At 51.1% G+C, this 24,629-nt stretch overlaps 1 protein-coding gene across 1 annotated transcript; it reads left to right on the top strand.

Moving 5' to 3' along the window:
- Positions 1–543: 543 nt before the first annotated feature.
- On the top strand, positions 544–23,606 carry SPARC (secreted protein acidic and cysteine rich). Its single transcript, XM_022590193.2, has 10 exons — positions 544–649; positions 10,951–11,020; positions 12,515–12,577; positions 13,177–13,264; positions 14,679–14,800; positions 16,621–16,741; positions 18,494–18,627; positions 19,512–19,660; positions 21,726–21,874; positions 22,379–23,606. Exons 2-10 carry the CDS (start codon positions 10,964–10,966, stop codon positions 22,405–22,407), a joined length of 912 nt encoding a protein of 303 aa, XP_022445901.1. The 5' UTR covers positions 544–649; positions 10,951–10,963; the 3' UTR covers positions 22,408–23,606.
- Positions 23,607–24,629: the final 1,023 nt, after the last annotated feature.

Raw genomic sequence — 24,629 nt, 5'->3', positions numbered from 1 at the left:
TGGTGCAGCTAGAGTTTGAGTGGCTATTTTTAGACCATATCCCGAATCAGCAGCGATGACGCATCAATGGCAGCTTCTTTAGTCTGTATAGAGGCGAGTCCTAGCCTTGCCTCTGTCACAGATACAACCCCCTCCAATTGCTCTGCCCTCCTCAGCACTGACTGATGTTAGGGAGGCTCTTGTAAAGATCACTGGTCATACAATCAAGACCCTTGGGCCTGGCTCTGCCCCTGGGAACCTGGGGTGATCCCTTGCCTCTCCAGGCCTCAGTTCCCCTCTGAACAAGGAGGAGGCTGTTCTAGGTGATTCCTGCCGCCCCTTCTAGCCCTGGCGCACCGCTCCGTCTGTCTGTTTAGGCAACGGCTCCAGAACCCATGTGGCAGGCGGGGGTAGGGGAGGTGGGCCGTCCTGATCCACAAGGAGAGGAAGAAAGAAATGGAAGACAGAGACAGCTTTGGCTGTGGGGAGAAGGGGAGGGGAGGGAGGGGAAGGAGGAGACACAGGAGGAGGAGGGACCACGGGGTGGAGGGCGAGACCCAGCCCAGAGCTCCGAGTGGTTTCCTGTTACCAGGCTCTAAACCCCTCACATTCCTGCAGACCTTCAGACTGCCCGGAGCTCTCGCCTGCTGCCTTTCTGCCTGCCACTGAGGTATGCACGACCCCTGCCCTGCCTGTCCCTTCTCTAGTCCCATAACCCCTGCACTCTGGTTCACTCCTCAACTTTATGTACAGGGGAGGGGAAGCTATGCTGGGAGGTCTCTTGGATCAGAGACAGGGATGTGCATCTCCTTTGGGCTCCATCATTGCTCCCCTTAAGGGACCACGGACTTGCTGCCTGTTGCTTTTCAGGATAACTTGGTCTCCCTTTTGGGTTCGCGGAAAATAATCAGACTGTCTTTGAGGGAGTCTTTTCTCTCTGTCTCTCTCTGTGTCCGTCTCTCTGGTTTCAGAGGCTGCCTTTACAAATGCGGCAGCCTCTTCCTTTCCTGGGAATCTGATCTGGGCACAGCTGCAAGAGGGGCCGGCCAGCAGCAGAGTCTGCCCTGCTTCCCATTCCAGAAGAAGAAACTTCCTAGACTTGGCTCTTGGTCAGGGGCTCTGTTTTCCAAAAGAGACTTTGCCTGAATGATACATTGATCTCTGGAAGGCAAAGGGGTAGTCTTCATTTTTAATCAGCACCTCTGGGAAGGCTCCTGTTTCCCTGGAATTTCTCCCCTCTCAAACCCCGTCCTCCAACACACACACACACACACACACACACACTCACACACGCACTCACACACACACACTCTCACACACACACACTGATTCCGGTGCCATTCACCCTGAAATAGCACTATCAGACCGTCAGTCTTATCCTGGGTTCCCTGGGGTGTAAACACAGGAAATGGTCAGCAGTAGCCCTCTGTGTATCTAGATCTGAAGACTCCAGACATCTGATATGGTCCAGCTGAGGCACTGGGTCTGATGGGAGGCTGGGTGGGGGGATGCGCTGTAAAGAGTGGAAGGGAGGAGGAAAGATGGAGAGGGTTCCAGGGCAACCTTCTCACACCTTGCTATGAGAAGCTCAAACTCTACACAGGCTGGTGTTAGGTCTTCTTCGGTCTATGGCTCCACTGGCTGGTTGAGAAGTGGACTTCCTGAGTCCCTGAGGACACCAAGAGAAAAGGGGGCATTAGGGGAGGCATGTCTTCTAGGAAGCCCACTCTGCCCCAAAAGGAACAGAGAGGCACACATTTTCCTCCGGAAAATTCTATTCTATGCAGAACACATAGAGAAAGTGTTTTCTCTGGGGTTAAACTTCTATACACCCCAAGTGCGGACAGTAGGGTGAGAAGCACATCAGAAGCAAGGTGGCAGACCGAAGGTACACATTTTATGTGTGATCTTAGGTAAGTGTCTCCTCTGGACTTAGTCTCCCTGTCTGTGAAGTAAGAGGGGTGGACTTGATTGATGGTCTTTGGGGTGCCCGTCGTCCTCTGCAACTTTCAAAGGAAGGTCTCTTAAACCAGAATCCACGGACTAGCTTTTGAATAGGCTTAAAGGCACCTGCAAACCCCTTAAATTTGTATATACAGTAGTGTGTGTGTGAGAGACAGAGACAGAAAGAGGCAGAGACAGCAGCAGTGTAGAAGAGGATGTTCACAGCCTTCGGTCTTAACATATTCTCAAATGGATGCTGACCCTCCAGGTAGCCAGAGGGCATGATGTGGAAGATGGAGTGGGTGGGTACTGGAAGCAAAGGTGTATTTGCAGGAGGATGAAAAACTTTGAAACGGGAGTGGTTGGGGGAAGAGAGAGTTAACTCAGCCGTCAGCTGCCACATCGACAAAGCCTGGAGCGGAGGGAGGGAGGGTGGGGAGGAAGGGGGTGGTGCTTGGTGAAGGAATCAACTTTTGAAACTTTTTCCAAGTCCCACCCACCAAAAGGCTCTACTTTGCTATGACTCACTCTATGAGGAATGCGAGTTGCCACGGCAACCTTTTTTTCAGGGTCTCTGCCTGCTGGCTGGGGACTCTAGAAACACTTAGAACATCAGGCTCAGTCTGAATGTCCCCCGCTCCACTCTGTCCCCAAACACCAGGACAGCAAACTCTAGGTCCTGCCCTTCTGATCTCCCAGCACCCCAGGGCAGCTGTGAGGCTGTGATATGCTTCCCGCTTCCTAGACAGGCAACTTGAAGACCTGAGTTTCAATTCCACCTCTGCCTCAAAGGTGCCATTTGACCTTGAACTAATGGCTTCTCCTTTCTGAGCCCCAGGTTCCTCTTTGGTTAAAAAGCAATAACAGCACCACCTCAAAGGGATACTGTGTGGACAAAACAGGGTGATGCACAGCGAAGCACTTGCTACACTGTGGCCCTCCCACTTAATCAGATGGGTTTTTAGAACTGATGAATTTATGGCACCCAAGAGTTGAAAGCATCCCCAGCTTTTTTGTCTGGCAGCTTCATCATCTTGGGGTTTGGATATAACTTCCCTTTACTAAAAGTGCCGACAGGCACATGTAAACGAAATAAATATTGTTCAAATTCTTTTGATTTGGGCATCTTCTTGAGTATTTCCCAAGAGTGTTGTACCCTCCGGTGTGGAAAGAGCACTGGCCAAGGCAATGGCAGAGGTGGATCCTAATTCACAGTGAGTGACATTTGGAAAGACACTTCCCCTCTCTGGACCTCAGTTTCCCAATCTATTAAATGGGGAGTGTAACTAGATGGTCTCCAGGTACCCTTCCAGCTCTGAAGTCCTGTGAACCTAAATGCCAGGTGCTGCTTTCATTAGAAGGAATAGTTGGGCTACATTTTTAACACCTCCTGGCCCCCTAGTTGAAAAGGAAACAAGAGAGGATGGGCTAGGGGGTCTTGGGTTACATAACAGTCCTGCTAAAATCTTTATCCATCTCTAGAGACTTGTCAACCAATAGCATGGCTGGGGTTTGCTATTCACAAGAGCAGTCTTCCTTGCTGAAAATAAGCTATAAATAGAAAAGGATGGTGGAGGAAAGAGCTGAGGATGTGAGGTAAACAGGGAAACATTTTATTTTTGAGGTTATTTAGATAGGTAGCTATGTGTGCAGAGATAAAAAACCCACGAGGATGCCAAATATATAAACATTGATTTCACCAACAGGCACCCACTGGCATAGCTAAAAATAAATGTCTCAATACATGAGCAGACACAGAAGGTCATGCACTCAAAGCTCTCCCTGAACGATACCCTGACTCCCAGACAAGGTCCAGGTGTCCATTTTGATGCATATGCAAACTCTGACTCTCACCAACACAGGCTGAAACCGACAGATGCCGAGTCAAGTAGACATGCACAGAGTCGCACACACAGCTTCACGCAGGGGTCCTCAGGGCCATCGGTCACTCATACAGGTACACAGCTGCTGTTTGTAGCCACACACGGATGTGCACAGCCAGATCTAACTATAGGCCATGGCAGGGAGACAGACTCCTGACCGCCTGTTACATATTACGGACAGAAATTGAGACTCAGGAAGGGAGAATAACTCACTTAAGGTCACACAGCAAACTGTTGCCTGAGCCACACTTTCAGACGTCTGGAAACATCCAGATGTTCAATGCGTGTTCTGTTCGTTTCATCTGAGCAGGTTGGCATCCTCCATACCCTCCTCCCTCTAGAGGCAATGAGCCCCGCGAATAATAAGTGACGAGCAGGACTTCTTTCTCTCCTTCGCTGGCCTGCCATGGCCTAAGCCAGCCCGCATGGCTTTGTCATCAGGGCAGCAGGATGTGGCTAAGGGGCGGCTGCTTATTTGCTTCCTGCTGGCTCCCTCCCTAACCTCCTTTAAAGGAGGAAAGGGAAGGCTGGAGCTGAGTTTTCAGCCAACCCTGGGGATGAAAGAAATTACTTTTTCTCTACAGCACAGAGCCTGGGTCCTGACCCCAACCCTGAACTCAGGGACAGCTGGGCTGTGCAGGCCCAAGGCCAGCAATCAGTAACTTGATAGAATTATTTAGAAAAACAGCCTCCTTCTCACCCAGAAGATGTCTTAGACGGGAAATTAACTCTGCCCTCACTCATCAAGCTATAGAGCTTGATATCTATAGGGAAAATACAAATGGAAATAGCAACTCTCTCCAGAGCTGGGTTCTTTCAGAAACTTGGTATTAACCCATCTCATCTGTGGATCCTTCTGGGCCATCTTGTGTTGGTCATAGCCTTAGGATCCTGACTTGATCAGATGAAAAAATAAAAACGCAAACATCTGGATGTTTCTGAACATCTGGGAAGTTTAGCTTGCCATACGACCTCGAGTGAATTATTTTCCCTTTCTGATCCTCGGTTTCCCTATCTCTAAAATCAGAAGCATGGCAAAGAGATTTCCCATGGCTTGACAATGCCAGTCCATTGGTAGCAGCTGCTAGAAGAACGGTGTTCAGGATTTGAATGCCACTCTGGACTTTAGAGGAAAAGGTCGTATGATTGATTAGTAATGTCTGCCACATGCACAGGAGGGGCAGGTGGAGGCATATATGCCACAGATTTGCTATCTTTAGGATGTGACAGCCTGGACACTTTGATGTTATTTTTCATCCCCTTCATTGTGGTCACCCAGATGCAGCAGTGGACCCTAGGGGGAGCCAAGAAGGAGAGCCTGAAGCTCCACCCTGGGGCCTCTCCTAACCATGGTGAAACGTGGCATCTCAGATGTGTTTATAGAACCTCAGTCAGATTGATTCTAGTCTCACACTCTGGGGCTGCTTCTGAGTTGCCTCTGAACCTTTTCAAAGCTAGGCTTGAGCACCCATAATACCCTAAAAGTTTCCCTTAGCTTCTTCCCTTCCAGCAAGAAATGTTAGAAGTGGAAGCAGGGAGTCAAGGGGCAAGTTGGGAAAGGTGGTATTCTGAAAGATTTCTCCTTCAGTTGACTCAGAATGTCAGGGCTGAAAGGAACCTTAGGGACCCCCTGGCCCCAAGGGCTTCAAACTCTGTTCATGAAAGAACCTAGAGGCATTCCAAGGTGTCTCAGGGGGTGTCCAAGTGTACGGGATTTCCAGCCCCCATCTCAACACTGCTTTCACCTGCTTTTTTTTTTTTATTTCAAGCTAATTCATTGAATAGATAATAGTACATTCATATGTTCAAAAAATGCAAGAGGCTCTTAGCTGTTTCAGATCTGGACTTTTGCAGAAGACTTCATTGAGAGAAAGAGCTCCTGGCTTGTATGTTGAATACACTGGTCTAAAAGATACCCCTCATTGTGCAGATGAGTGGCGCTAGGTGAGGTCCAGGGAGTAGAGGAGCCTACCCTAATCTGCATGGTGAGCTGGGAGCAACATGGCCAAGACTCGAACCCAGGACCCGACTTCCACATCACCTCTGACTGGCTGCGTCTGCTCCCCCGGGGTGTGAGTGCCCATGTGGCTACACTGGCCGTGATGGTGCCTCTCTGGCCTGGCTCAGCCCTCCTTCTGAGTCCCAGCTCCCGGGCGGGCCTGGCTCACTCACGGGGTTCCTTTATTAGCCTCTACACTTGTTTTCCTCTCTTTGGGCTTGTTTACCAGGAACATGTGTTTTTTTGGAACCCTTGTTTGCAAGCCAAAGAGTGGAAGCAAGACGCCTGGTTTGCGTCAGCAGCTCAACTGAGAGGGCAGCCTGGGGCCAGCTCTGTCACTGTGCCCACTGGGGGCTGGGCTGGTGTGCCTGAGACCAAGAGGAGCAATGTCTCCTTTCTCCACCCCAACACCTTTTCTCCCTGGGCCACAGACAAAGAGCTGGTATTCTTGCCCTGGATTTTCAAGGGGGGTGGAGATTCTGGGATCTTTGGATTTTAAGGCTCTTCCATTGCTAACCTCTTGTATTCTCTCGGGCAAATCATCCATGAGCCTTTCAAGGTAGGTGTGTTATTTGCATTTTACAGACGGAGACATGAATTGAGGCCCAGAGAGGGAAAGTCACTTTCTGAAGGTCACACAAATGCTAAGTGGCAGAGCCAAGATTTGAACCTGTATATTCTATCTCCAGAGCCCCTGGGCTTACCTTTCTGCCATACTGCCTCTATAAAACTTGATAACCACCCTGTTTCATATGGTAGCCACTAGCCACATGTGGCTACACAGATTTAATTAAAATGAAATACAGTGAAAACTTCAGCCCTTCATTTACACTAGCAACATTTCAAGTATTCAATAACCACTGGAGGCCAGTAGCTACCATATTGGACAATGCAGATATAGAATATTTTCATCATCTCAGAAAGTTCTATTAGACTGCATTGCTTCATAAACTCTTCTACTCAAATCAGATTTGATGACTGCATCTCAGATTCTGTGTTTCATGTTCTTAGGGGTCTATGATTCTAAGACCCACGATCTAAAATTTTATGATTCTGAGATTTCCCCCAGTTCTGACGTTCAGGGACTTTTCAGTGTCCAGCGAGAGCCCAAAGGAGGCCCGTTATATTTTGAGGGAGATGAACTGGGGGCGCTGGCTGTACTTTTCCATCCCCAGAGAAGTGACCTCAGCTTCGGGTCCTGCTGGCAGCCAAGGACAGGTTTTCAGCCATCTCCAGAGCAAATAAAGGCAAAAGGAAGGGACTGGCTGTACGGAACAGGAGGCAGGACAGGCGGCGGGGTGGGAGTGAGCGGTGTCTGCATCTGATGACCACTGAGCCAAGGGAAACACACCTCCTGCCCCCCTCATCCCACCCACCCCCCCAGGCTCCTTTCCTTCCCTGTAACTTGGGCCAGTTCGCAGCCCAACTGGGCCCCCTTCAGGTGAGCACCTAGGGAGGGAGCTGCCACAAAGGGAAACAGTGTGTGAGGTGGAGGGCATGCCAGTGGCAGAGGGGGGCAGCCTGGGTCCTCATTCAGCCCTGCCGCTAGCTCCCTGGGGCTCTGGGCAGGTTTATTCCCCGGCTCCGGCTCCGGCTCCGGGCCTCAGCCTTCTCGCCTGTGTTAGAAGGCAGAAAGACATGCCTTCAGCCCCCAATGGGATGCCGGATTATGAAGACATTTTGAAAAGGATAAACACAGGTGTCATTACAAACTAAAGCGATACAAAGAAGGGAGTTTTCATTTAAAATTGCTCATTTATACAAAAGTATTTTTATTTTCCCTGGGCACGCCAGACCTAGGTTTGATTGGCAAAGGATGGGTGCACAGCTGATAATTTCTGGATGCTGGGGTTTGACCCTGTGTTCTGACCTTGCTGGCGTTACTGATGCACCCCCTTAGCTTTGCAGGATGGGTGCCTTGCCTCTTCGGCCAGTGATGGTTTACAGAACCTCCAAGAGGGAGGTCATAGGTATGCAGGGAGTATGGTCGCGCATCCGAGAGCAGTCCAGCTGCCCCCCTTCCCTCCCATCCCATCACCTGGAGGGAGAGGGTTCTGGGACTGGTGAGGTAGCACTGGGCACTGGGCAAAACCTCAAATTTGGAGAATAACTCCTCCTCCAAGATTTCGTGTCCTTTTCTTAACATTCTCACTTTCCGCTTTTCTCTCCCACCCCACTCCCATCTCCGAGCATGACCCCTGTGAGGCCCAAACCAACGCCATGGGAAGGGAGTTTGTCAGCTTGAAAGGGGCCTGAATGTTGCGTGACTTTCTCCCTCTCAACTTCAGACTCCTCATTGTGACAGCAGGACTCAGAGCCCTCCCATGCCTGCCGGTGTGTCAGAGGCTCCAAGCGGACAGAGTACTATATGTGAGGCCTTTAGAAACTATAAAGTACTGTAAGATGTAGAATTATTTTTCTCTTCCGGCTGCAGCACCAAGGATGGGGGTGGCAGAAAGGGTCAGTGTGCCCCTGGGAAAGAGCGCAGGTGGTGAGGCAGGACAGACAGAAGAGCTGACCCACAAACCCTTCCCTGGTCAAAGAGAAGGAGCGGTTCCTCTGCTCATATGAAGGACACAGACTCTGGAGACATCAGTCTTCCTGGCTCTCCAACCTGAAGCTTATTGCATTTCCAGTCCTAGTTGGGCTGTTTCTCTAACGATATGTCTTCTCTGCAATTGGAGCCCAGACGAGATGACTTTTTTTGTTCCTGCTACGAGTCTCACTTTGACCCTTCAACTTCAAACAATCTCAGACAAGCCCTTCATTCATGCTTTCTCTCCTGTTCCCTTCGTCCAAAGCCACATGCGGGAGTTGCTTTGCTTGTATCTTCCAAATGTGGAAGGAAGAAGGGAGATTTTTCCACCTCAAGGCTTGCGGGCAGAGGGGGGAAGAAAAGCATACAGCTGTGTGAGGGGAGGAACGTTCCCAAAACTGCCTGGAAGGGGAAGACTGGATTCCTCTGGGAGCTGGGGACATCGTGAAGCAAAGCCAAGCTCCCAGGTTGATTTCTTTAAATTTCTGTTGGTTTTATTTCTTGTATACTCTATGAAATAGTGAGGTTTAGTGTCTATTTCAGTCCAATAAGGGACCATTATGAAGTCTGCCCTTCCCCTGTCTGTTTCCCCAAATACCATAATCCAAGTTAAAATGGAGGATATCAGAGGGGAGGATGTATGCCTAGACCAGCACATGCTGTGACAGTTTAAGGGCATCTTAAGGGCCCAGGCTACCACCGCAGTGTTCACCTAGTCTAACCCTCTCAACAGAAGGGAGAACCAAGGTCTAGAGAGGATGAAGGATTGAACCAATACACCAGGTTAGTATTTCGACAGAATCAGAATCCCTGGTATTTAGTTCCAAGCCAAGTGTTTCTTCCACGATGCCAGGGTACCTCGCACCAAGGTGCTTGGTCAGTTGAGAAGTCTTGGGAGGAACTAGGGATAATGGGACTGATATGGAAGTTTTGGGGGACAAACGAGGGAAGATACGGTTGTTGCTCACCTTGGCTAAAAGCTGCTTGGGGGCAGAGGGAGCATGCTTGCCCTGTGTGGCCACAGAAGGACCATCAGAGTAGACCAGGAGAAGCTTGAGGGAGGCAAATTGAACAGTATAAGGAAGACCTTTCTAAAGCCATTTGGAAACGGAAGTCCATTCAGTTAGAACAAGAAACGAAATGTCCCCACCACAGTTCCTCAGTTAGGGATGGCATTTTGGCAGTGAACCATCAGAGGAGATTCTGTTCCAAGATGCCTTCCAGTCATGAGATTGTTAGAGTCGAGAGCTCAGCATCTAGAGGAAGGTCACAGCAGTGACCAGGGCAGGAGAATTTTCTAGATCTCAGCTAACATCCTTTAACTGTGAAGGGGAAAGGGAAGGTACCATGCAACATATGTAAGCATTTGGATATTAGTTCCCACACAGGATCCAGAGAAGTGCCATCCTCCTGGGTAAATGGAGGAAAGTATGGCCACAAGTTCCACTGGCCACACTCAAAAACTATTGTTCTTTGTTTAGAATGTAGATCTCATTGTCTCAAATTGGCAAGAGGTTGCTGCCCATTAGCTTCTCTTATTAGAGATGGGAACGAAGCAGAAGGAAGAGGAGGGGAGGAGGAGAGTTTGGGGTATAGGAAGAAAACAATCCTAGAACACCAGGGATCGAAGGGACCCTTGAACATGATCTGGTTCAGCATTGCCCAGACTTGACGAATTAGCCAATCACCTTTGTCGAATCACTTTTTAAAAACTTAAATAAATGTATTGAGGGGACTTCCCTGATGGTGCAGTGGTTAAGAATCCGCCTGCCAATGCAGGGTACACGGGTTCGAGCCCTGGTCCAGGAAGATCCCACATGCCGCGAAGCAACTAAGCCCGTGCGCCACAACTACCGAGCCGGCACTCTAGAGCCCGCGAGCCACAACTACTGAGCCTGTGAGCCACAACTACTGAAGCCCGCACACCTAGAGGCCGTGCTCCTCAACAAGAGAAGCCACTGCAATGAGAAGCCCGCGCACCGCAACCAAGAGTAGCCCCCGCTCACTCCAACTAGAGAAAGCTCGCGTGCAGCAAGGAAGACCCAACCAGCCAAAAATAAAAATAAATAAATAAATTTAATAATAATAATAAATAAATGTATTGAGAAAGGAGACTTAAGACCACTACCATAAATGGAAAAATCTGTGTACCTTTGTCATAAATAGAAGGAAACTGTAAAACTAAACACAAAGGAGACAAAACAAACTTATTGAATTCCAGCTGAATGTAGTTTCCTGTGGAGGCTCTGAGCCAGAGGCGTACTCTCGGTTCAAAAAGGATGAGTGTTAGGTGTTAAAGACACATTAGCACCAAACTGAGACTCTCATATAATCAGGATTGAAAGAGAAATGAGTAGAAGCAACTTACTCCCGTGTCTTTCCCTATCCTTTAACATGGACCACCTAAAATTACCTTGCATATCACAGGAATTCAGCGTCAAGAACTCTCCATCAAGAATCCTCCCCCATGGGGACTTCCCTGGCGGTCCAGTGGTCAATACTCCCGCATCCAATGCAGGGGGTGCGAGTTCGATCCCTGGTCAGGGAACTAAGATCCCAAAAAAGAAACCTCCCCCTCACTGAACTCTCCATCTCTCTCCTCCCCACAGGGTTCCTAGCACCATGAGGGCCTGGATCTTCTTCCTCCTTTGCCTGGCCGGGTGGGCCTTGGCAGCCCCTGTAAGTACCTAAAGGTCACATCTGTTTGGTCTTACCTGCCACCACCAGCCCAGGGGCATCGAATCTGCCAGCCCTAGATGCTCAGAAGGGACAGAGACTTCCCCATCATGATTTAACTGTCTAATTTAAAACAAAAAATTTTTTTTCTTTAATAAGCTCCGAAGAAAAAGTGAATGAGGACCATTGGGTGGAGATTCCAGAGAACAGAGATTTCCATGTAACATGAAGATGCACTTTTTAACAATCAGAGCTTCCCAGAAAGGGACTAGAATTGCTTTAGAAGGAAGTGACCTGTTTGTCATATGAGGAATTCTAGCAGAGGGCAGGGGATACTGATGGGGATGATGCTAGAAGGGATTCAAGCCACAGAGAGAGGGCTGGGTTAGTTTCTGAATCAATGAGGGCTACTTGGTTGCAAGCAACAGACTCCAATCTGACTAAATTAGGAGGGAAAAGGATATAGGGGTAGATTATAAAATCCAAGGCCTTGGGGAGAACTAGAAAAGGGCAGCTCTGGGATCTGGGAGGTAAGATCTAATGGATGGTCATGGAGGTAAGATCTAATGGACGGTCATGGAAGTGTTGCCATTTGAATGTCTCTACTCTGACAGTTTTCACATCTTGAGAAAATGTGCCAACAAGATTAAAAAAATTCAAGGAGAGCCAATCTAGTTGAGCTTGGGTCCTGGGCCTGCTTCTTGGCCACGGGACTGTGAGGCACCTTGACTGACAGGCCCTCCAAGAATCGCATGGAGAGGGCCAGCAGTGATCATCCAATGCTACGCTGGAAGCTGTGACCAGAAGACAGAGGAAGAAACGTGAAGTGGGCAAAGATTTTCACCTATGATTCCCTCACCCTCTCTTCACTAGAAGGTGTGATGATGGTAGACGCTGGCAATCCTGATCAGGCAGTGAGATTTTGGCAAAAGATCTGGCAAGTTAGCATCACTTTTAGAAGAAGCCCCAGCCAGCCAGGCACCTCAAAGTCATATGCTATCTTGCTGCTTCTAACTCCAAGTTGACTCCAAGAAGGAATCGCCAAATAATAATAATAATGATGATGATATCATGGTTGTGGGGAAGATAATGACCTCTGTTAAAATTCAGTGTTCATCCCCTCTGGGTCTCAGTTTTCCCATCTGTACGATGAAGGGAGTTGGTCTGCATTAGCAGTTTTCACGCTTCATGGGAGCCTAAGCGGCGGAAATGTTTTTCCAAGCCCAATCTTAGATAGAAGCTCCAGATATAACTATAAAGGCAGGTGCTCCAGAGCCCCACAGGGCCCCCGTGTTTGGCTTCTCCTGTGCCTCATCCCTGCTCACAGAGGTCCCTGAGGGGCTCTGCTCATTGGAGACCCCCAAGTGCACAGCCTTGGGGGTCTCCAACGAGCCACTCTCCTAACTCCCCAGCTTTAGAGGTCCAGGCCGAGGCACTTCAGCAGTGAAGCTGGCCTTGGCCCTGACCTCTCCAAACCCCATTTTCACTTCCCAACAGCAACAGGAAGCCCTGCCTGATGAGACGGAGGTGGTCGAGGAAACCGTGGCTGAGGTATCCGAGGTAGGTGGGGAGGGACCCCCGACCTGCGGCCCCTCTTTGCCCACATCTGCTCCCTGAGAAAGCCAAACAGGTGCTGTGGGTCTCCTGCTGGAACGGGCGCAGCACAGATGTAAATCCTGTGTATCCCCCAATCCTGACACACTCCTGAATGCTCCCCAAACCTTCCATGGAACCTAACAGCTGGGAGCTATGATTTTGAATTTTGTTTACTTTTTAAGCTGTGGGACATTTTTTCGTAGATGATCGCCCACGGTCTTCCCCATATGTCAAACAGATGAAAGAGGAGCTGCTCTGGTGTGGCTGGAAGGGTGGAGAGCTTGGCACCCCCTCTTGCTCTGACCCCCCTGGTGGCCTCTGAGGCATCTCCATAGAGCTCTGGGGCCCTAGAGGCACAGCGGCCTGTAAGATTCAGTCTCACTTCTGGACCTGGCAATTGTGCTCTCTGTGACCTGGGCCCAGTGCCCCTCTCCAGCTTGTCTCTCCCCATCCCTTTGTGGGTACCTGAGGCTCCAGGCAAGCCCCCTCCAGGCTTTGCCCGTTCCTTGCAGGTCTGGGATGGGGGTAGGGCCATTTGATTCATTCTTCCCCCTCCACCCCAGGTACCTGTGGGAACCAACCCCGTCCAGGTGGAAGTAGGAGAATTTGATGAAGGTGCTGAGGAAGCCGAGGAGGAGGTGGTGGCTGAAAGTAGGTCCCTTCCCCGTGTCTGGTCACATGAAGGCTCTGCCCTCTGCCACCTGGGCCTAAAGCGTGGGCCCAGCGTGCATGAAGTTCCTTCCCAAGGAAATGCAGGGTGGGGTCCTCGCTGCAGGATGGGCCATGGAGGAGAAACTGCCTTGACTGAAAGGTTGGGATTATTTTCTGGAATCTGGAAAGATCTATTTATAGCCAGGCCTTGAGTGTCAGGAAGGGAAGTTCTCAAACTGCAAATGGCCTTCTCCCCTTATAGCCCTTTACTGTAATTCCAAAGTTGGGTTTCACATTCCCACTGAGGTCCCCATTCCCATCTGGTCACTCGATGGCCCCAGAAGCTTTCACACTCGTGAGCTTATTTGATTTTCACACAGCCGTGGGGAAATAAGGCCTGGAAACCTGACACAACTCATATAAGCCTACCCGTGGAGTTAGCGCCAGGGCCACAGCAATGACCCAGGGCCTCTGGCTCCCACCCACAGTGCCAGCATTCCCATCCCACACAGTGGAGATGCTCCGTACCCCAGGGGCTAATAGCACAGACTCTGGAGGCGAACCAAACAAGGCTTGCCTCCAAACCGCCGCCTCTTTCTGTGATGCCCTCCAACAGCCTGCGAAGCTTCTCTGAGCCCAGCTTCCGCATGTCTTACTTGGGGAAGGGTGAAGATGGTAGATCCTTGCCCCAGGGCTGTCAGAGGATTATGAGATAAAGCAGAAGCCCCCTTGGCCCAGGGCCTAGCAGGGCAGGCATCCAACAAAGGATGACTATGATACCCCCAGCCAAGCACCAGGAGGAAAAGGCTAGACGGGCTCGCATCCTGAGGGCACAGAATATTCTCATTGGAGCAGAGGGGCGTCTACTGAGTCACGTTCCTTCCCTCCACGCCCCTCATCCAGTGTTTACCAGACACAGGCAGGCTCTATTGTTCAGTGTGGGCCTTGGGGCTCTGCTCCCTTTTCCGCTACAGCCGCTCAAGTCTGTTTTGTTGGGCCTCACAGCTCCCTGGCTCCGTGACAACAGCTGACTTTCCAAGTCATTCTAGAAAGTCTATTCTAAAATCCCAAAATGCCTTGCGATGACTGATCCACCAACAGCTGAGGACACAATGGTTGCTTCCATCCTTGGGGGAGCTATATGGCACCTGGCGCTACTGGGTCCCAGACGGAGCCCCCAGCCCCCCAAGTGTGCCTGGCCCTGACCTCAGACTGAGTCTCTAATCCCCAAACTGAGCCAACTGCTCCCCTACATGCCGATTGCTGGGTTCAGCAGAAGAGAAGGGAGGACACAGGGCTGCACAAAGCCCGAGTGGGGGCCACAGCCTAGGACTTCTGTCCAAGGATCCACTGTGGGGTAGGGTGGACGTGCTAGCCCGGGTGATGCTAACCGGGTGCGCTTGCGCTCTACCAGACCCCTGCCAGAACCACCACTGCAAACATGGCAAGGTGTGCGAGCTGGACGAGAACAACACCCCCATGTGCGTGTGCCAGGACCCCACCAGCTGCCCTGCCCCCATTGGCGAATTTGAGAAGGTGAGGCCTGAGGGACAGGGGCAGGGCGGGGGGCTGGGGTCCTCAGAACACAGAGCATCTGCCCAGAACACTGCTGGCTTGGTGGTCCCACGGGGCAGCTCCAGTCTCAGAAGTCCCCTCGCTAGGTGTATTCACAGCAAGTGAGTCAGAGGGGAGGCTCTTCCCACCACTGGACTCTCCAGCAACCACCAGGAATTGACGTGGCGCCACCAGCTTCCAGCTCTGCTCAGGCTCCAGAGGGAATACATCAACACCGCCAGGCACCGAGATAGGGGCTTTCTATATGTGGGAGCAGCTTGGCAAAGCATCAGGTCCAAAAATGTGCATTCTGGGTCAGACTGAAGGCTGACATCAAACCCCATCTCCACCACTTGTTAATGTGGGATCTTAGCTATGTTCCACTCCAAGTTTTCTCACCTCTAAAAATGGGACAGAAATAGACTTTATCTCATAGGGCTATTGTGGGGATTTGTCAGATAATGTCTGGTACTTAGTAAGTTCTCAATATGTGCTATTTTTTAAAAATCTTTCAAACCTGTTCATTATACCTCCAGTAGGACTCAACCATCCATCCATCCATCCATCCATCCATCCATCCAAGTAAATACTTATTGAGCACCCATGCATGTCAACCATTGTGCTAGTGGTAACCTAACTCAGGGCAACAAATCGAGTACCAGTATCATTCCCACAACCTCCCACCTGGCTTCTCCATCTTCAATCTCTCCCCAGTACAGCTTATTCTCTGGGCTCCAAATTTTAGCATCTTTGTCAACTCTCCCCTCCTCGTCACCCCTTCACCCCCTACTGCACCGGTCACCAATGCCCAGCAGTTCTCCCTCTGCAGTGATATATAAGCAATAAGCGTGTGCAGGGTGTTCAACGCAAGGCTCCCCTCCTCCTGACAGAGCCACTTACTCTGCCACTGCCTTTGTTCAGCCCACGGCATCTCTGCTCCGCCACCCCCTCATGCAGAGATTCGCTAGGAGAACCAACATAACTCAGCATGCAGTTGCACTCACCACTAAGACTTAAGGGTATGTAGCTGGATGAAAAGGGAACAAGATACAGGCAGAGTGTGGAGGAATCCATGCACGGTCTTGCTTACTCTTCCCCCTGCCATGAGGGGGTCTCACAGAACCCACTCTTCCCCCAGCTACAAAGATGAGATGTAGCCACGTGTGAGCAAGGCTTCTGCCCAAGGAAGCCCTTTAGAGACTCAGCACCCAACGTTTAATTGAGGGCTAGTCACACAGACATCCTCTCCCTAGCATGTACCCAAAGTCCAGACTCCAAGCAGGAAAACAGATGTTCAGCATGAACCATATTATTTGTACAAGCAATCTAGGCACAGTGAGCCACTTTCATCATTGTGGACAGTTTTCTAACAGTGCAGGGAATTGTTTACCAGCCACGTTTTCAGACTCCAGCCAAGGGCCAACCTCATAAGCACGCCTTTCTAAGGATAACAATCCCAGGCCTGCTGTATTAACTCTTCTGCACACCCTGCGCTTTACCCATCCTCACCTTCAATTCATCCTTTCCATATCTCCCAGGTTTGCTTTCCCATGTCTCAGCCCTGACTCAGTCATACCACAGCTCAGAGACCAGCAGTGGCTCTCAGCATGGGCTGAACATTGGCCTGGGAGCCCAAAGAGTAGATTCTTGTCCGGACTCCACCACTAACTCACTGTATGACCCTGGGCTAATCACGTTCCTTGCCTGGCCTTCAGTGTCCCCATCTCTGAAATGGGCAAGGATGGCGGTACCAGCGAAGGGCTCTGGGAATGAATGTGACGCCCTCTATGCTTCGCCGCCAGGTGTGCAGCAATGACAACAAGACCTTCGACTCTTCCTGCCACTTCTTTGCCACCAAGTGCACACTGGAGGGCACCAAGAAGGGCCACAAACTCCACCTGGACTACATCGGGCCTTGCAAATGTGAGTCTCTCCTCGGACCCCGCCAAGCCTCCCATCTCAGGGAGAAGGCACTGAACTGGCACGGATGCTGGCTCTGCCACTCCTGTGCTGTGTGATCTTGGGCAAATCTCTTCCCCTCCCTGAGCCTCAGGGTTCCCACTTACAAAATGAGATGATTGTCTACGAATAGGTATCTGCATTCAGGACATGTCCAGGGAAGAACTGAGCAATTGTGGGAGCACAAGATCAGGGAGGATCTCTCACTAGCATCCAAGACAGCTCATTTCTTTCCTGTAAAGATGAGGAAGTTCTTCTATAGGGCTAACCACAATCTTTCCTGCTTCAACGTGTGAAGCAAAAGTGATGTTCTACCTGGGCCTATAAAGTGTTTTAAAACTACTTGAATTTGAATGCTTTAAAATTGGGGCAAGGCTGTCAGTTCCCCTTAGGCCCTGTTACTCAATATTGTCATATCCTTGGCCATTTTACTCCATTACATTCCTGTCTGCCCGCATAAGACATATGATTCACCACCTTCTTCTAGAAACCTGGGAGCGAGGTGTTTGGCGAAAGGGATGCCAGGGTGTCCTCTGGCCCTTTGTTAGTGATCCCAGGTGCAGTCTCAGCTGGCCGAGGCTTCTGCTTCACCGTGGCTGCCTCCCCATCATCTGAAACACCCAAGGCCACCTCTGCTCCCCTCCAAGACAACATCCACGTGGTGTGTCTGGCACATCCTGGCACCAGATGACACTGGGGAGGGCCCCTCACCTGCCTCAGGTGTGCAGCGTGCAGAAAGGTGGAGGAGGGGGAATGAGGTTCTCCTGTGGTCAGCCCTGCTCTCCCAGTTATGGGGCCCAGGGTGTGAAATGAGAAGGCACAGCCTGGAGAAGGAAGGCAGGGGGAGGAATGCTGGTAGGAATTCCTGGGCAGTGAGACTGACACACGTGCTGAGAGGCTCTCCCGTCCTCTGGGGCGTATCACTCACTCCCTCCAACGCCTAGCGTCTCCAACCCAGATCTTCTCTTCCATTCCCCAGCTGCTGGTGAAGAAGGTTGTGGCCCTAATCACAGAGGGGGCTTTCCATAGGTGAAAGGATGAGGGAAGGATGGACCCCTAGGCCCTCAGGCACCCACATGCTCTGGTGCTGGATGAGGCTCTGACAGTGAGGCCTTAGTCAAGCCCCTTCTCTCCACACGGACCTCTAATAAGTCCAACAAGAGGGTGGACTTGGATGAAATCTCCAGGTCTGACATTCTGGGATCCTAGGTTCCAAAGACCAGGATGGAATCGTATTGCTAAGAATGTTCTGGTGATCAAGCATACCTGAAACCCCACCCCAGCTAAGCGGGGCCTATGGGTGGATGCTATTCCTCAGTATCCCAGCTTCAAACAACTCTCAAGAGTCAACATCATCATCGAGGGTCCTGGCCTCTGTTTTCAGGGCGCAACACCCAGAAAAATGCAAGAGCCATTGGAGGGAACCATTTCCTTCCGCAGATCAGATGAAGGTCAAGGGGACAGCAGACGTGCCCTTTGCACTTGCCCATTTGCAGAGTATTCTTCCCCCCACACAATCTCTTTTGTTCAAAAGGTGTGAAGACACTGTGGCCCAGAGAGGCTGAGCCCTGTGCTTCAATCAAGGTCGCCGATTGAAGCTTCTTGCTGGAGGAGGGCGTGGGGCGTGGGGCGGGGAGAACCGCCCAGCCAGCATGCTGGCCCTCAGGCAGGGAGAATCAGGGTCTGTGCTGACCATGCTTGTGTGTTGGACCCTAGACATCGCTCCCTGCCTGGACTCTGAGCTGACTGAATTCCCCCTGCGCATGCGGGACTGGCTCAAGAACGTCCTGGTCACGCTGTACGAGAGGGATCAGGACAACAACCTTCTGACCGAGAAGCAGAAGCTACGAGTGAGTGTGGTACCTTTCCATCCTGTCCCAGGGCACCTGAGCTGGACACCTCCTGGCCCCAGGCTGGCTGCGATCCACAGACCCACTCCCAGATCTAGATCCCCAAGTGTAAGCCCACATCCTCACTCCAACGAGTGCCTGTATTCTGGGCGCTAGGACACAGACTCCTCCTTGCTGCCTTTGAAGGCTCCTAGAGTACATTCACACCTTAAAGGCTCTGAGGAGTCCTGGAACAAAAAGACCTGCTGGGCTTCCCCGGTGGCGCAGTGGTTGAGAGTCCGCCTGCCGATGCAGGGGACACGGGTTCGTGCCCTGGTCTGGGAAGATCCCACATGCCGCGGAGCGGCTGGGCCCGTGAGCCATGGCCACTGAGCCTGTGCGTCCGGAGCCTGTGCTCCGCAACGGGAGAGGCCACAACAGTGAGAAGCCCGTGTACTGTAAAAAAAAAAAAAAAAAAAGACCTGCTCACTTTGTCTCCATAAGAGATATAAATAACTTTATTCCTTTTTCCTTCTGAGTCTATGGATCTTAAACTTTAATGGACATACCAAGCACTAAGAGTACTGATAAATGCAGCTTCCTGGGCCCCGCCTCAGGCCCACTGAATCAGTGTCTCTGTGAAGTGAGCCCCAGGAACCTGCATCTGAACATACTCCCCAGTCATTCTGGTGTGGCAGCCCTATGGAGAGCCCTTTGAGATCGCCCCAGGCCTTCATTTTTGTGGTCGAGATGCTGGTACCCATCTACGCCACTTCCTTTCCTCATTTTGAACCGTGGCCTTGGCTGGTGTCTGCCAGCTCTGGCCTCCTGTCAGAGGCGGGAGGGGCCTTGACTGGTCTGGACAGCCTCCCCGGACTCTGTCCCATGCGTCTCTGCCCCCACAGGTGAAGAAGATCCACGAGAATGAGAAGCGCCTGGAAGCCGGGGACCACCCCGTGGAGCTGCTAGCCCGGGACTTTGAGAAGAACTACAACATGTACATCTTCCCTGTGCACTGGCAGTTTGGGCAGCTGGACCAGCACCCCATCGATGGGTAAGACCCCAGGCCCTCCGGATCCCGGGGAGCTGCTCTGGCTTGGCTCTGGAGTGGACAGTCGTGGGTCAGCGCTGCTAGGTGCACTAGATGCGGTCAGAAAACCTCCCAGCGGCCTCTGCTGCTCCCAGCCCTAGAGCCCACGGTTTGCCTAAGGGCTGTGGCAGGAAGGGACAGGTGTAGGAGGAAGGATGCAGGACCAGGAGGGAAGAAAGCCATGAGACACTCCCTCCTGCCAGAAGAGGCAGAAGCCATTGGAACTGAAAAGCCGTCCTTAACCCGGTGAGTGTTGGCCTGGGGTATCCATTCACGGAGGGAGAGCGAGCTAGGAAGGAACGCCAGACACCTCGGGGTGGTAGAGCCAAGGTGGGGCAGCCTGTGTGCTCACGGTCCTTCAGCAAGACCCTGAGACCCAGCCCTAACAGGGCAAACCGGCCCTGGACGTTCTTAGGAAATTCACAGAGCCAGCCCCATCCCCAAGGCAAGCCCTTGGTTTGATCACAATGAGTTAGGAAGTGCTGTGTAACTGCCCTGCAGGATAGGCAGGGAGTTGGTCAGTGAACAAACACTGACTGAGTGTCTATTACACGCCCAATACGATTCTAGGCAGGGGATTGAACAGTAATCGGAGCTGACATGGCCCTTGCCCCCATGGAGCTCACACTCTGGGTGATGATCAGTTTTTTCCCAATCGAAGGAAAAAGTAAAGAAGCCTCCTGGAAGTTGCAGGTGGAAGCTGGCGCACCTGCAGCTGAGCAGGGGTGGTCACCCTCACTACCGCCTTCCGGCCTTCTTTTGCTGTGTGTTCTTGGAGCAGCACAAAAAGGAAGGCCACCCTGCTTGCACGCTGTGCCCAGGGATGCTCCCCTCGGGGAAGCTCACCGCTCCCTCCTGGTCCAGCCCCTGTGCCTGGACTCTGCCCACCCTGTGGGTGATCCCGGGGGCCTGGGGTCTCCTGAGCACTGGGAAACTCCCTGCTGCTTCTCTCCCAGGCTCTTTCCGTGGCTGGGATCCATCTGAGTCATACTGTGGTGGGGAGGGCAGAAGTCAGGGGACATCTGGAGCTCAGGCTGAGCGAGGAAGGGGCCAGGAGGGAGGCTTCTGGATGGAGCTGCAAGGACTGTGAGTCTGGGAAAGCGCTTCAGCCTGGGTCAGGGGATCCATCCTTCCCCTCTCCTTGTCCCAGAGCTGCCTGGTGACCTTGCTTGAGTCCCCGCCCCTCTCTGGGGCTCAGTTTTCTCACTGGTATACAATGAAGCGGGGGAGGGTTCAGTTCAAACATTGTGTGATTCCTTCCATGAGTTGGGTGGGGCAGGAGGGCCTGGGGTTCAGAGAGATAAGTGGAGTCAAGTTGTAGTCCCTTGGGGAAGAGTGTTTTCAGGACAACGAATTGAGGGCTCTGGGGAACAAGGAAAAAAAATCGTACATATGCTCTGGAGTCCAGGCCAGCTGGAAGGACAGTGGGAGAGAAATCAAAAGGCCTCCTTCTTACACATGACACAGTGTACAAACGATAAAGTTGCATCCACCCTCCCTGCCAATCCCAGTCTCTTCCCACGCTCCTCCCCGGAAGTCAGCACTTCCTTCATTTTGATGCATCTCTTTTTAGCCTCTTTAATGTGCATTTGCAGCTGTAAAAATGTGTGTCCACAGAAAACATGCATCGTTGTTCCATACCAGATTTTGATCTACCAATAGCAGAAATGCTGAATATTTTCAGTTTAAGTTTCTGTGCCCTCAACTCTTAGCCAGTTAGGAAACCAGTGCACCAAGAGACCTGTGTTATGAACCCACGGACATCAGAACGGAAAGGGCCCTTAGACATTATGGTCAACTCCTCCCCCTTTGAGGGAGGGGCAAACCGAGGCTCAGGGTGGGGCAGGGCTGTGCTCTCAGAAACACAGCAGGTCAGTGGCAGAGCTGGGGGGAGACCCAGGATTCTGGCTTCTCATCTTGCATTGAGCATCCTTTGGCCCCGAGGGGCAGGCTCCCTGCCCCTGGCTCCCCATGCAGGGGTGTGGGGCTTTCTCAAGCTCTCAGGCTCTCCCCACCTCATCCCCTGCAGGTACCTGTCTCACACCGAGCTAGCCCCACTGCGTGCGCCCCTCATCCCCATGGAGCACTGCACCACCCGCTTTTTCGAGACCTGTGACCTGGACAAGGACAAGTACATCGCCCTGGACGAGTGGGCCGGCTGCTTCGGCATCAAGGAGAGTGAGTGTCTGAGCAAAGGGGCCGCCGTCCTCTCCCTCCCTCTTCGCTGCCCTCTCTGCCGTCTGCGTGTCTGTCCTCTCTGCCCATCTCTGCTCTCTGTGCCTCATTAACTTCTGTCTGCTCTCCCTGCCTGGGTGGGCCTTGCTCTCTCAGGCGGCTTCCTGATCCTTCTCTGTCCATCCATCGGTGTCTCCTTCTCTCTCCCTTCCTCGAGCATCAGCTCTCACTCTGTGTCTAGCACTACTTTGGGAACTGACAGGCACCTAGAGAGGAGACAGGGAGTGTAACTTGGCAGTGGGTGTAAGTGACAAGGACCGGCCAGGGAGGGGGAGACCAAAGTTCACAGTCATAGGCTCCCTGGTTGACCTTGGACGGGTCACCTGGCCCCTGGTCCCGGGGATGGGTGGGATCCGCGGGGATGGGTGGGATCCGCCAACTCTCTGGGAAGCACATCTCCATCAACACCAACCTCCAAGTCTAACGCTGCTTCTTCTTGCTTTACAGGGGACATCGACAAGGATCTCGTGATCTAAAGCCACGTCTCCACCTGCAGAACCAGATTCTTTCTCTTTGACCTTCCCCCTCCTGTTTTCCCCAATGTTTAAAATGTTTGGATGGTTTGTTGTTCTGCCTGGGGTCAAGGTGCTAATATAGACTTAAATGAATACATTAACGGTGCTAAACATGGAAATTTTAACCCAAGTCATGACATTCTTAGCTGTAACTCAGCTATCACGGCCTCTTACTCATCTACTAACAGTACCACTTTTGTCTTAACGTTTGCACCTCTGCCCATCGTCTTAGTGGCATATACGTGGAAATTTTGATCTGTTCAAGTCTGCCTTCAACACACGTTGCATCTTTAGATTTTCTACTTTTCTGTTTGAAACTAATACTCACTGTATCAGACTTTGTGTTAATTTTATTTCAGGGTATTGGCTGCCAGGGGGGTCATCCCTACGTGGCCTGAAGGTGGGCAAAGGGAAGTAATAGACATGTGACGTTGGCAAGGATGTTTCTGGGGCTAGAGGATCAGTGGTGGGGAAAACCTGCAGAACCCACCAGCCAGAACCGCAGATAAGAAATCTTGTTTGCCCGGGGCTATAACTGAGAGAAAGAACCCAAGACTGTGTTCTGGGAATACATAAACTCTCACGTAAACCCGGTTCCTCACCATTCTCCACCCCCCTCACTTTTCAGTGCTGTTTCTTTTCATATTAGGCTGTTTGTTCAAACTTTTCAGAGCCGTGGACCATCAGTTCTCTAGAATCCACCACACCTCTGGGGGACAGATCACCACATTGTACAGGGCTGCTCCCCTCTGAACTGTCTTTGGGAGATGCGGGAGTAGGGGGGTGTTTCAGCCAGAAAGGCCAAAATCAAGAAGAGAGGCTCAGAATGTTGGAAAACAGAAAAAGTGCAGTTGGTGAATTGGTTTTGTTCAGGGTTTTTTTTTTGTTTTTTCCTCTTTTTTCACATCTGGATGGCTGTCATGAGGGATCTTTCCTTTGGTTGCTAGCACATTCCTCCTCTTCTCCCCCACCCCTCTCTTTTCTATTAATCAAAAGAAACTTCAAAGTCAATGGGATGGTCGGATCTCACAGGCTGAGAACTCGTTCACCTCCAAGCATTTCATGAAAAAGCTGCTTCTTATTAATCATGTAAACTCTCACCACGATGTGAAGAGTTTGACAAATCTTTCAAAATAAAAAGTACTGACGTAGAAACCGCCTTCCTGAGTGATTTTGCATGTGTCTTAGTGACCTCATTTCCCTGACACGCCAACACAAGGACATTCGTGTCCATACACAACTGTACAAATGCAAAGTTTTGCAAACACACTTGTGCTTTTGTACACACACATGCACACACACACACAGGCTTGCTTATACACAGGGAATGCATGGTGCTTATAAGCACAGATTTAGCTTACTCTTAATTTTATGACCTGGGGGCTGACCTTTTTCATGACTGCACTTCATTATCGGAGCACCAGGCTAAGCAACTCTCTCCCTTCACTAACCACTCACTCATTCATCCATCCATCCATTCAATAAATGTTTATGACATGCCTCCTCTGGACAGATCCCATTCCAGGTGCTATGGGCACAAATGTGGCAAAGCAGACAAAGCATCTGTTCTTCTGGCTTTTACAGTCTAATATGGAATGGGTTAAAAAATGTACAAATAAATATAAATTACAAGGTGTGATAGGTACACTGAAGGGAGAGTATAAGAAACCAGGAGTGTGTGTCACAGGAGGACGCAGGATTATTCTAGAGTCCCACTCTCCCGCATGGTAGCTACGACCCATGCATGGCTATTGAGATTTAAATTTAAATTCATTAAAATTTAAAACTGAGTCCCTCAGTCACTCTAGAAACTTTTCAAGCGTTTAATAGCAATACGTGGCTAGTGGTTACCCTACTGAACAGGTAGATCCAGAACATTTTCATCAATACAGAAGGTTCTATTGGACAAAGCTGTTCTAGGGCTTCCTTAAGAAAACTTGAGCTGAGTCACAGAGGAAGAGAAGGAATGAAGCGTTTGGAGAGGCAGAGGTGAGAGAGGGGAGCGGTCGGGGAAAGGGCATTCCAGGCAGGGGGAACAGCACAGGCAAAGGTCTTGAGGGGATGGGGCGCACTATGAGTCCCACGCCAGTGTGGCTGGTGTGCAAAATGAGGGCTTATCCTGGATGAAACTGAAGAGGTGGGCAGAGGCCAGACCCTGCAGTCTGGTAGGTCATGATATGGAG

Source organism: Delphinapterus leucas, chromosome 3 (genome assembly GCF_059928025.1).
Source record: "Delphinapterus leucas isolate spDelLeu-1000000601 "Yukka" chromosome 3, BTC_Dleu_Yukka2, whole genome shotgun sequence".
NCBI classification, from domain to species: domain Eukaryota; kingdom Metazoa; phylum Chordata; class Mammalia; order Artiodactyla; family Monodontidae; genus Delphinapterus; species Delphinapterus leucas.
Note: the sequence above shows the minus strand (reverse complement) of the source record. Positions and strands in the feature narration are given on the sequence as shown.

Bases quoted from the DNA above. Each gene is read 5' to 3' on its own strand.
- SPARC (XM_022590193.2), top strand. From the start codon at position 10,964: ATGAGGGCCTGGATCTTCTTCCTCCTTTGCCTGGCCGGGTGGGCCTTG. The intron at 11,021-12,514 runs GTAAGTACCTAA...ACTTCCCAACAG, and splicing joins GGTGGGCCTTGGCAGCCCCT to CAACAGGAAGCCCTGCCTGA. The intron at 18,628-19,511 runs GTGAGTGTGGTA...CTGCCCCCACAG, and splicing joins CCGAGAAGCAGAAGCTACGA to GTGAAGAAGATCCACGAGAA.